At 39.5% G+C, this 13,150-nt stretch overlaps 1 protein-coding gene across 1 annotated transcript in view; it reads left to right on the top strand.

The window, feature by feature from the left end:
- The window catches only part of LOC306767443 (exostosin-1), a gene marked incomplete at both ends in the record, with an annotated part of 289,239 nt that extends 284,712 nt beyond the window's left edge, over positions 1-4,527 (top strand). The window contains one exon of the mRNA XM_079255451.1: positions 4,342-4,527. Within this exon, the coding sequence (XP_079111577.1) occupies positions 4,342-4,527 (186 nt within the window). The remainder of the gene's footprint in view (positions 1-4,341) is intronic.
- Between the last annotated feature and the right edge of the window lie 8,623 nt (positions 4,528-13,150).

The following is a 13,150-nucleotide window of genomic DNA, read 5'->3' as shown; positions in this document are numbered from 1 at the left end:
GGCGGGTAGTTCTTTGAAACCTCGGTTTCTCGGAGTTCTCCAAAGGCATATCTTTCCCAGACGTTGTGGTCCCGTAAGCTGTAGCTGTGCTTATTTATATTGACATACGCAACTTAAAAATGTAACTTTAGCGGTAGTTTGGTCGGGAGCTATCTAGCTCTGCACCTCTCAGCCTGACGTCATCACCGGAACCCTCCCCAGAACTTTTGACTTGGACTTTCACCCCGATTCTTGACGGAAAGAGATCCAGATCCTGACCATATATACTATACACCTCTTCACTTGGTGCAGTCATAAGTTCTCACGGCTTCTCTTATCACTGTTATGCTGATGACGCTCAGCTTTTCCTCTCCTTTCCTCCGGATGACACAACCGCCTCAATGAGAATATCAGCTTATCATGCTGATATCTCGGCATAGATGAAGGCTCGCCACCTTCAGCTCTGTCCAAGACAGAGCTCATTGTCTGCCCAGCCAATCCTTCCTTACATCTGCAATTAAGTGTGAAGCTTGACTCACACTTGTTCCTACGCCTGCTGCCCGGAATCTTGGGGTCATGGTGGATGACCAGTTGACCTTTAAGGTCCATGTTGCCTCGGTTGCCTGTGCCTGCCGATATGCTCTCTACAACATCAAGAGAATCAGACCGTACCTGACAGAACACACGACTCAGCTGTTGGTTCAGGCTCTGGTCATCTCACACATCAATCACTGCAATTCCCTACTGGCAGGTCTGCCTGCATGCTCTATTAAACCTCTGCAGATTATCCAGAATGTCGCAGCACGTCTGGTTTTCAACCAACCCAAACAAGCTCATATCACTCCGCTGCTAATCACTCTGCACTGGCTTCCGGTCGCAGCACGCATCAAACTTAAAGCTTTGCTTCTGACTTACAAAACAATAACTCAAATAGCTCCCATCTACCTTCACTCCCTAATCCAGGCCTACACTCACTCTCAACAGCTATGTTCCACCAGTGAAAGACGCCTCATGTTACCACCACAACGTGGGACTAAATCACTAGCCAGACTCTTTTCCTCTGTTGTGCCACGATGGTGGAATGATCTCCCAAACTCTGTCCGCTCTGCAGAGTCCTTGTCTACTTTTAAGAGCAAGCTGAAGACTCAGCTCTTCAAGGAGCACTTAAACACACTATAGCTATATTTATTGGAAAGTTGGAGAACTTAGCCCAGTTCTTTGTAACAAACTGTATGGTATTAATTCTTTGTATTATACCATAGGTGATATTATGGGGTGGGAAGGGAGTAAACAAAAAGCAAACAAAAAAAAAGCCTGTAGCACTTTATGTAAGGATCTGCATCCAAGTGCAGTCCACTAGCATCTTCCTACGATGTCCTCTACTGTTTGATTTCGTGCTTGTGTTGTTCTCATTCATATGTAAGTCACTTTGGATAAAAGCATCTGCTAAATGACTGTAGAATAGAATAGAATAGAATAGAATAGAATAGAATAGAATAGAATAGAATCCAGACCTTGATTTTTGACTCTTAGCAACTGTCTTTAAACGTGTCTGTTACCTGCCTGGTACTGCAATAAAAATAGTCCGGCAGGTACCATAAAGACAGAGTTACCACTGCATTCTTATCATGTCAGCTACGTAATAGGCAAAGCCTACCTTGAATTATAATTAAGTAGAGCATGATGCAGAGATAAAGGAAGAGAATAGTGGACATCTCGCAGTTTGTCTTCTTTCTTCTTAGCATGTAGCTTTAAACAACAACAGAGTCCACAATATATTTTCACATGGTGCTGTTGTTGCTCTGTTCTCAATCCCAAGTCGCACCGGGAGTTATGACTTCTTCGACCAACTTGTAGGATTGGGGCCTCAACAAAAGGGTCCAAAATAGGGAGGATCAGACATATTCTAGCATACATTCAAAGTTTTTCCCAATGTAATTGCAAAAAATGCACTGACCCAGAGACCTCAGGTGAGTCAACAACAGTCCTTCAAACATCAGTGGCATTGCCTTTCGAAGAGAAGTCCTCAGTATGAGAAACTAAACTGAGTCCAGGGGACTTGACTTAACCTGAGTTGGAGTATCAACATGTAAAAATCCTCCATCCATAAAGATGACATTGACCACAGCAACCCCTGACCTTCAAGCTTGAGACAGGCTTTTCAAGTCCCATACCTCTCATCTGTTCTTCCGTCTTTAGACAGACCTGTTTGCATCCTTCTTCCAACTGATAATCACATCTCTGCATTTGCTAGCTTATTGTTGCACCTTTTGACACATTACTGCCATCACCAGCAGATAAGTGTGAAACTGGGAGACAGTCAACAGGAATGATGGCAGTTGCATCCTCTGCATGTGCTGAAAGAGGGTAACCCAACCAAAATGTGATCTATTAGCAGATTATGACCCCAGTGTTTATTATCATTCCAAACCTTTTTCTGCCTCTTTAAGAGTGTGTGACCATACACATAATATAGACAGAGAAAAGTAAATAGTTGAATATTGATAAGACTTGGTTTCAGCTTGAGTCAGTTTTTATATAAACCTCTCTCACCTCTCTAGAGCAGTAGAGGAAATGTTTCAGGCTAAAAACAGCCCTGACCTTCTCTATGGGAGATTCCTCTATATGTTGTGCATGTGTGAAAGTGTGTGTGTGTGTGTGTGTGTGTGTGTGTGTGTGTGTGTGTGTATGTGTGTCCAAATGGCCAGCTCCATGTCAGGTTTTGATTGATGGCCTGACCACAGGCAGGATGATGACTCTGCAGTATAGACGCAGTGATTAATGTCTTAATTGTGAAGGCAGCAAACCTAGATTTACCCCCCGCCTTCAGTCACTGCTCTCTTCCTGCACCCCCACCCCACCCCCCTCACCCCTGATTTGTGACTTTGCTTCAAGCAGCAGCAGATTGGCATACTGCACAGAAAAGGTTGGAGTTGACATCTTCTGGAAAACTTTTTCCAGCAGCGACAGTTTTGACTGAATTTTTTTTGTTTGTTTGTGTTGTTGAATTATTCTTCTATTTAAATCAAAAAATGCTCCATTGAGAAGCAAAAACACTTCTCTGACTTGATTTTTCAAAGTTTAATTATATGACATGACCTCTTGCAGCCTCTGCTGCCACAGGATCAATCTCCATACCTCAGTGCCAACGCTTATCAAAGGGTCTGCTGCCCTCCACTTTGCCCTCAGCTGCTCCATCTCCAACTCATTTCCCTGCAGCCACATAATGGCTCAACCCTCATCCCCCCCTGCCTTCTGCCATCTAAGATAAGCAGGTGAGAAAGCAAAGCAGCAGGGGATGGTGGTATAAAGGAGTCATCCAGGAGCTATTTGGGACTGGGCAACTGAGGCCACATCCACACAGAGATTAAATGATTTAGTTTTTTGTTTGTTTTTTAAGTTTTCATTCAGACAGAAGCTTTTTCAGAAAGGTGTGTGTCCACACAAATCCAGTGAAAATGCTATAGTATTCATGCCAGGCCTATAGGTGGCCTGGCAACACTACCACAGAAATACACTGAGAAGAACACACTGATATTCCAACATTTGTGCATCTCATTGGACTCCAAGAAGACGCAGGTGACAAGATAAGTATACATCGTGTGCATCTGAAAAATAATTAAAATGAAAACACAAGGATGCATCATTTACATAATCAAGAAAGCTGTAATGTGCTCCTCAATAAAATAAATAAATAAAAATAAAATAAAATAATGCTGTAATGGATCAACCAAAAAAGTTCAGCACCACCTAGCTGAAAGGGGCATTTTGGGACAAATTATAGTGGAATCAAACATACATCTGTCACTAAATGGATTTCCTTCTACAGTTTGTATCGGAGAAATTAATGGGAGAAGGACGTTAACCTAATTAAAATATTGAGCGTTAATCATAACCAGAGTCATCAGCAGGAATAACAGGCTCCAAAAAGTGAAACCACTGTGCCTTAAAAGGAGCACAGATGTTCACTCACTACAACTCGGTAACTTCAGCACATAGTTTTGTTCTTTCCGAGCTCAAAGTCAAGGCTGAAGTGGGGACAGTCTGACTTTAAAAAGGCTTTTATTCTGGGGAAGAACAAAGTGTTTTACATGGTTTCTCATTCATACCCAAACAGAAATGACAATGAAAGACCGTTTGGAGGCCACTGCCTTTATTTGTGGTCTCTCTGTCATGCAGGTTTTTGTAATTTCAGATGTTGAAGTAAATCTTGTCATTTCTGATTGTTGAGGAGATTCCCATCCATTAAGCTTTATCTGGACCAGACTTTTTTTGTTTGTTTTGAATCAGTGTTATTTGACTCTTTTCAGGTGCTCTAATAACATCACACCCTCTCCTCTTTCCTTGTCCTTCTAAACCAAGGGCTCCAAGTCATCCCGCTGGGCCGACCCGGACCACTTTGCACAGCGCCAGACCTGCATGAACACCTTCAGCCAGTGGCTGGGTTTCATGCCCTTAGTGCACTCTCAGATGAGGCTGGACCCAGTGCTGTTCAGAGACCAGGTGTCAATCCTGAGGAAGAAGTACAGGGACATTGAAAGGCTGTGATTGCAGATGAATAAGCACCGAGTCATTGGGGTAAGAGGGGTGCTGGAGTGTTCCAGGGTTTCTCCTTCAAGGGGACATTTATGAGACAAAAATACTCACACACTCTACAAAATGTAATTGCTATGACACAGAGGTATGTGAAGGCCTTGTACTGCATCTTTTTTGGGAAAAAAAAAGATGTTTTATATGGGTTGAACATACATATCTGTCAACTGAGTAGTAACTGGTAAGCCACAACATTAAAACCATCTGCCTAATCTGTCCATCTTGGGTTGCTAAAACAGCTGGCCAGTGGTCTGCCCAATCTGGTTTGAAACCTTTTTACTCTTGGCCGAGTTCTCTGTCATATTCTAAGCTGGTTTTTCCAGTGAGAGGTTGCACTGAGCCACTTAAGGAAGTAAAAAATACCATTTATACAGGGTAGTGTTTACCAACCACAACACTGAAAGTTTATGTATGCGGTACAAGTCAAATTAGCTCACACAGTTTTCTACCAGATCAATAATCTCCTAGGTTGATAATGTTCCCCTTGTCTGTCAGTGGTTTTAATCTTGTGGCTGATTAGTCTACTTGAATGCATGGAAACACATGCAACAAAGACCTAGAAACATTCTAGCCAGCTCTAACCACAGACATCCAGTATGTGTTGCATGGTTTGAACAAGGCAGCTGTGGTGTGTAGAACCTGGAAAATAATGTCTGAAAATAAGAACAAAAGTTATTATTGTTGAAACTGACTACAGGTTAAAGAGGTTTCACTTTTATGTTGTATTATTCCAGCTCTGTACATATGTACAGTAAAGATTCAGTACGGACAAAAGGAACAAAGTGTAGCTCCTGTCTCAGATCACGGCAGCTGCTACCCCGAAACCTGCCACAGACGACGGCAACACGCCTCTTGTATACAACTGTAGAATTTCAGCAGCAGTTCCTGTCTGTAAGATGCCAGTAAAAATAAAATAAAGGGATGTTATATGGAAAAAGTTGGACTCTTTCTGTTGTTTTGTTCTTGCAGTGGTATTTTTGTCACTTTAAGTTCTGACTCTCCAGCCTCCGCCTCATCCCTGCAGATGCTCTACAAGCTAAACAATAACAAGAAAAATGATTCACAACAGAACATAGTGATAAAATTCGAAGGAAGTAACAGCAGTAAGCAAACAACGGCACATTATACCAGTGAAAGAAAAACAAAGAAAAAGAGTTCAACAAAGAGAGAGAGGTTGTGTGGTTGGAAACTGATTACAGGTCACACAACACAAATCAGCAATTATAAATGACCCTCAAACACTCCCTGAGCCGGGTTCTGCTGGAGGTTTTCTTCCTGTTAAAGGGTTTTTTCCTTCCCACTGTCGCCGTATGCATGCTCAGGATGGGGGATTGGATCGAAGTCATGATTTGATGCAATAATATGGTTTCTATGATAGGTTATGTATGAATTGGCTTGAAATGATGTCGATGTTGATTTGTGTATGTAAAGAGCCCTCTGACAACATTGTTGTGAAGTGGCGCTGTACAAATAAAGCGGAATTGAACTGAAACACAAACAACACACAGGTCCAGTAAACTCACCTGCTATAATTTTACAACTTTATGAAAATGGTTATCAGGGATGGTTGTGTTTCATCCAGTGTGAGCTGCATGCTGCTGACTTCTGCTTTACTTCCCCTAAACGACATCCAAGAGAAGAATTTGTGCCACCAGCTGCTTATCTCAATTTTATCTCAGTCTAATCTTGCATTTTGATGAGCATCTATTAATTTCAGCTTTGCAGAACCCATCTTTAACTTTAGTTTAAATGCAAAAATAAAGACTTATGTCTTGTTAGAGGACATCAAAGATGCTAATACAGATTACAGATAAGCAAAGAGGTCTTTGCTGTAACAAAACCCTGGTTTACCAACACCAGGGGTGTCCGAAGTCAGTCCTCGAGAGCCGCCATCCTGCAGGTTCTCAGCGTATCTCTGCATCAACTCATCTGACTCAAATTAAATGGATCCAACAGCCTATGCAGTTCTGCAGAATGACAAATTAATTTGAGTCAGGCGTGTCTGAGCAGGGATACACGGTGGCCTTCGACACCTCCGACCTTTACCATAACTCAGGAGGAGTGCTGCACATTTTCACAAAGCAGCACTGAAGACATCCACTGGATCCAGAACCAACAACTCTTTCAGTCAGTGCAATGCACCAGCAAAACCAGTTAGTAATAAGAAACACAGTCATGTAAGGTAAGTTCCCAAGCTGCTGCTTACCAGTATATTTCTCCAGATGTTCAGAGTGCTCATTCACCATCTCTCCGTTTGCATTTGCCTCCTTCACCTCAGCTGACTTTCTTTTATTTTCTTCTCATCAGTCTTTTTAATGACAAATAGTCTGTATTAATTGGTGCTGGGCAAAAAGGAAGTTTAAAAGTGATTGATCGTGTGGTTTTCTGTGATAAATCAGTGTTTACAGTACTGCTACAAAACAAAACAACTTTTGGTTTGCAAACAACGAACACATAAGCTCAAAGGGAATACTCTGAAACCATGTAAAAAGTAGTAAAAGTAGCAGTAAACACCGTGTTGCATGCATTTGTATCCCCATGTGGATCAGCATATGTCTAATATCAGAATCTCTGAAGATTAGCATTGATGCCTGTCCACATACTGGTCTGATGACAGTTACACAATTTTTCTTTTTGTCATTTTTTTGCCATTTCATGAATAAAAATAAACATGTAGATGATGCTGCATGCTTTAAGGCTGAATGTTTGCACATTGATCCATGAATTTCTGCTGATTTGATGTTATCTGCGGCTCGTATATGAATAATTTTGGAAGGAAAGTTGGGAGAAGTCTTGGTCTGGGTATGATGTGCTTCTGTTTTTCTGCTTCTTCGTGTCATTGACTCTGTGATGGACGGGCGATCTGTCCAGGGTGTTCCCCGCCTCTCACCTGATGATTGCTCTCCCTGCAACCCTTACTGGATTAAACAGTATATAATAAATGATTGATTGAATGATGTTATACAGATTTGGCCTTGTTTGTTTTCAGAAATAGCTAATTGTTCGTGTCAACAGTCATGTGTCAGTATCTGTTCACATTTCACATCTCTTTGGGCCTAATTATTCTTTTTTGAATGAAGAACAAAACCAGTAAGCATAGATGTGTATAGATGATACTCACAAGGTTGTTTCTGAAGTTCAGCTTCATGATATGCATAAAATGCATGTGAAGGGTCTGACTATTTGCAAAATTGTGATTAAAAATACTTTTAATGATTCTGAAAAAGTCTTACAACTTACAGATAAATCTCTAACAAGTCTAAGATGCGTCCAGTCCCAGTCTATCTATTAAACTGTACTATTAATCTGTAAGTTTTAAGCACTATATGTCCTGCTGTCCCACCTGCTACTCCACACACTACACACACAGCTACATTACAAGCCAGAAATGGATCAAGTTACTTTTCAGTTTATAGAAATTTAAATAAAGCGGTTATGTTTATTTCTGAATTTTTATTAAAATTGGCCTGTTAGAAATAAATGATGGTTAATTCCACCGCTGGGATTTATTATGTTTCCCATACATGCGTCCCTTTTTCCCAAATGTCTGCTTTTTCTTTCAGAGCCAACAGATGGTTTAGTGAGAACTCTAGACTTTCATTCCAGTTTACTTTGCAGAAACCTTCTTTTTCTGTTCTGATGCATTATTACAGTTCCCGCAGTGTCTGTGGCAGTTCATAAAGTACATATTATCTTGTGTTTCCCATAACGTACTGGTGTTAAGAACAGTGCAGAGATCAGAAGCAACAAATAACCAGAGTGCAGCAGTGAAAAGCTTCTTGACGAATGCTAAATAAGCTCTCTTTGAAAAGCTTTACCACCTATTTGTCTTATCACTATAGAATTATTGATAAACTTGTGTGGGGATTTCTGTATCTGTTTTACGGAGGTTTGTGTGGAGTTGTTTTTTTTTTAAATAAGTATTTTTTCTTCATTTTCTTCTGCTGTTTCCTACACCTCTGTAGGGGGTTAGAGTTAAAGGCTACAGCAGATATTTCCATATCCAAAATGGGACTTACAGGAGTTTCTGTCTGCTTTAATGCTGTTTTCAACCTTCCTAACTTGTCTCTTACGTTGTTGTTTGCTTTAATCTTGCATTGGGTTGTTTTTTTTTTTTTTGTTTTTTTTTTTTTTTTTTTTTTTTTAAATTTTGTTTTAATCTAAAACATGGCTTGTTGCGTTTAACCCTTTGAGGCCAGACTGAAGAAAATATTGGGAGAAAATTCTAATTCTTCTAATTGGAAGTCTAATGGGCCATTTCACAAAATATAAGAAAATAAAAAATAAACAAAAATGATTTGTAGCGTCTTTACCGTTATCATGTGATTTGTCAAAATTATTGTAGTGCAAAAGGTATCCACAAGGGGGCAGAAAACAAGGATCAGATTGTGTACAACAGGGTTTTGGGCAAAGCTTTTACCATAAAATAATGCAAAATGCATCAAATATAATACAAGCAACACTGAAGAGTTGAAAGTGGCACAGAAATCTTTTTTGATATTGACATGATCCAACTCAAAAGCCACAACAAAGAAGTGATACAAGGCAGAGTTACAAGCAAAAAGAGAACATGATTTATCAAGCAACACAACGTGCCCAAAGGAACCAAAACGAGAGGAGAAGCAGGAAGGGAATCATCAGGCTACAATCGATGGAATATAAAGAGGACTGGCCAGATGCTCCACGTTGGCTGGATAAGCTCCACCTGCCACTCTGCAAAGGGAAAAATACAACAAGTAAAAGGGAAAAACAGAACAAACCAACTCTAGATCGCACTACGCTTTGCAGTTTTCACATCATCTGATGTGAATGTGGAGACCACGAAACTGAACAAAATGCGCCGTTTTTTGTATTTTATCTGGGAAAAATTCTGTCTTAAAGGTGGAGTATGTAAGATTTTCAATATTTTTAAAGTAAATTAACTTAAAAAAAAAAATAACTACAACCATAATTAGATAGTTTTTTTTAAAACATGTGGGTTCCAGCCTGTCCATATTTGATGTGTTGTTAAATTAAAAGTTTAATTAATGACAAAGACCCTTCTTAAATGTTTGCCTGCCAGTAAGTGCTTTTTGTCATTTGTCATTAATTAAATTTGTAATTTAATTACGCATCAAATATGGACAGACAGGAACCTACATGTTCAAAAAACTATCTAATTATGATTGTAGTTATTTTATTCGTTAATTTATTTTGAAAATATTGAAAATCTTACATACTCCACCTTTAAGTTCATGCCTGGAAAAATTGTCTGGAACTTTCTGTTCTCATGACAACGCAGCACATTGTCTCTGTATCATTCTGCAGAACATACGTTTTCATTTTTATCATGGCATCTAAAAATTGTTGTTTTTTCTATTTTTTTTTTGTTTGTTTGTTTTAACTTCAGAATCTGATCACAGTCATGGCTTGGGATAAAATGTTGGGAGCAATATTCTTAAAAGTTACCGTCAGAAGTCATTATATTTTCCTTTTTTTTTTAATGCACATCTCCAGCTAACAGATTATTTTTGTTTTATGCATGTTTTAAATATGCAGAAGGTTAGGTTAATGTGTAACAATCCAATAAATGTGCACAAATCAAGCGCAAAGCTGTTCATATTCATTCCTTTGTCTGCCTTGTTCCCTTTGAATATGAGTCAGTAAAGCAAAGAAAAGAAGCCTGATGACTGTAGGAGCGATCAGCAGGGAATAATAATATCACTGAGACTGTTTCCCTGCAGAACACACTTACTTTACTTTGTTTCTTCTAGGTGGCACACAAACATAAAGCCCCCGTCTTTGTAAGAGCATGTTAAAAGGCTTTGTCTCCATTGTGATCAATACAGGTCAGTGTTAAGTCATTGGATGTGATCATCCATGTGTTCCCTCAGGAGGGAAGCAGACCGCTTCAGTTTTCATCATTCAGAATTACTGGACAGGGAACATGGATCTCTGCTCCTGCTGATGTCAGAAATAAAAAAAAAAGGAGAGGTGGGGGGACATAAAAATATAAATCTGGCAAGGGAATTATAAAGGGCTCTTGTGTGACATAAAAAGAAATCCAGATCTCCCAGCGGATCCATGAAGATGCCTCGGATAAAACGAGTATTGGGTGAACCATATCCGAGGATATTTAAAGGACTCTCCGGGAGATTAAGCTGTGGTGTCGCATGTTTGCATCGTATGTGTAGAATGTCATGAAACCGTCTCATACATGCAGATCATGCAGGAATTGAGATTTGGACATGTTTCACAAATGCATGTCTCTATAAGGTCTTTTCTGTTATTAAAGGCTCAATCTCAGAAACATCAGAGGTGTCCTCTAACCCTGTCGGCCTTTTTACTTTGTTCTGCTGTGAAAAAGACGAATAAAAGTGGAAAGTTCGCACATCTCTTCCCCTGGACTTCATGAATTATCTGTTGAGGTGCTGTTATGGTTAACTTATGCTAACTTTCAATAAATTGGCATTTGATCGGTGTGTATCATCACTTCTTAAGCCTATGAGGTGTGGAGTACAGCACACCTGTCCACGGATATACCTTTGAATACACGACATAATATTTGATATTGATCATATTTACTGGTTCGTGTCTGCAAACCATAAAGAGTTAAAAACCTGTTACCTGGATGTTACCATGGAAGCTTGTCCATATGTACTTTTGGTGGTTTTAAAAAAATTATACATAACATCCCAAAACAAACATTAACACTGAAATGAAAGTATATTTTTCTGTCCTTTGATGACACGTAATCAGAAATGTTTTAGGTTTGTCCCTCAGAAAGCATCCTCACTTTACATTTACTTCCTCAAATTTCTCGCTTGCGCATTCTGGCTACGATGCAAAAAAAAAGGAGACAAAACTGTTACATCCATCTCTTCTTTCCATCAGCCCATTTGACTCAATCAGTCCTGACAGCCGGCCTCTCCTCTCCTTTCATCTCCAGCTCTCTCTCTAGTTTTTTAAGCCGTCAGCATCCATCTCATTCGTTACAGCTCCATTATGCGGCAGAGCCTCAATAAAATAACAAATGCATGAATAAATCATACCCATCCCCCCCCTACCCCTTCATATGACCCATAGAGTTTAGATAATTATTCATTTCTTCATGAGAAAAGCGCTCATTGATTCGTCGTGACCCTAAACACTTTCCAAGGTTATGGAATGAGAGATTGATCGACGGCATGCGGTGATGGAAAAGAGGAACAAACTTGCAGAATATCCAAATATTCAAATCTCTCTCCCGCTCTCTCTCTTTTTTTTTCTCCCTCTCCGCCGCCGCTCCTCTAATATCTGTGACCAAATGGACTTATAATTGGAAGTCAGGAAGCCCAGAAATGCTCCTCACCTTCCCTCCGAGTGGTCTAGATATTAGTTCTGGTGAGTTATAGAGTTGATATGAGCACATGGGGAGAAGATGAGGGAAAGAGAAAGTCATTATGAGGAACCCATTGCCAGTGCTTGTGAGGAACCTGTGTTTTTCTTCTGTTTCCTCCTTCCCTCCTTCCCCATCTTTTTCTTCTCAATGCTTCCCGTCATAGCTACTCTCCTCATATTTGTCACACCAGGCACTCACCTGTGATGACATGAAGAGTTTTGGGGCACTTTAAATGTGTTATTTTGTGTTCATTCAGTAGTCTGCTGCAGTGACTTGGATTTTCACAACAACCATGTGAGATACCACACACACATCCACACACACACACACACACATCCTGACCGCGAGTCAGAAAGTCCTATTTGCTCCAGAGTTCTTATTTCTTCCTTGTGGGTGTTGAAAGTCCCCCATTGTCTGAAATGAATAGGACATGTCTCTGGATCTATGAATGCTATTATGACGGAGGTGAAAAAGAGGAAGGAGGGAAAAAGGAAGATGGGTTTTAGATGAAGTGATCCAGCGACACATCTACAGATGCTTTCCTCAACAGGCAAACGGCAAGCAGCGGCTATTTGGTGCAACTGCTAAAAGTGGCCTGCTTCTGCCTTTTTCCAGCTAAGACATCATGTGACAGTACAAATAATGGCCATCGTCTCTGCAGAAAACCCAAATATGCTTTAATATTGCTGTGTTAGTTAGACAGAAGGTTTTTAAATCAGCAGTAGACATAGTAGTAGGGAAATACACTTAAACATGCAAATTTTTATGTCTCCTTCATAAAATTACACATGGGAATTTTTATTTATTATTTATTTTTGTGTGTTTGTTTGCTGTGTGGTCATCTTGCTTTGTGATGTAGTTGCTTCGTCTCTGTTGTGTGAGGATTTTAACAATGTTACCATTTATTTTATTTGTCACTTTTTGATCAGTTTTAGCTCATTGATTCATAGTTATTTGTTCTATTCACTTTTTTGTCCTTATACCAACAGATAAACATATATTAATATAAATGTTATCATCTATATATATATATATATATATATATATATATATATATATATATATATATATATATATATATATATATATATGAGATAAATGTGTGTGTGTGTGTCAAAAACTTTGGTGAAACATTTATTTGTTGTAACAATTTTTCTTGCCAGTAAAGCTTATACCATTGGAAAGTCTGTTTATTTGCTCTTTAATTTATGCCAATTT

The sequence above is a fragment of the Telmatherina bonti genome (genome assembly GCF_933228915.1).
Source record: "Telmatherina bonti genome assembly, chromosome: 16".
NCBI lineage: Eukaryota > Metazoa > Chordata > Actinopteri > Atheriniformes > Telmatherinidae > Telmatherina > Telmatherina bonti.
This window is presented reverse-complemented; position numbering and strand designations above follow the sequence as displayed.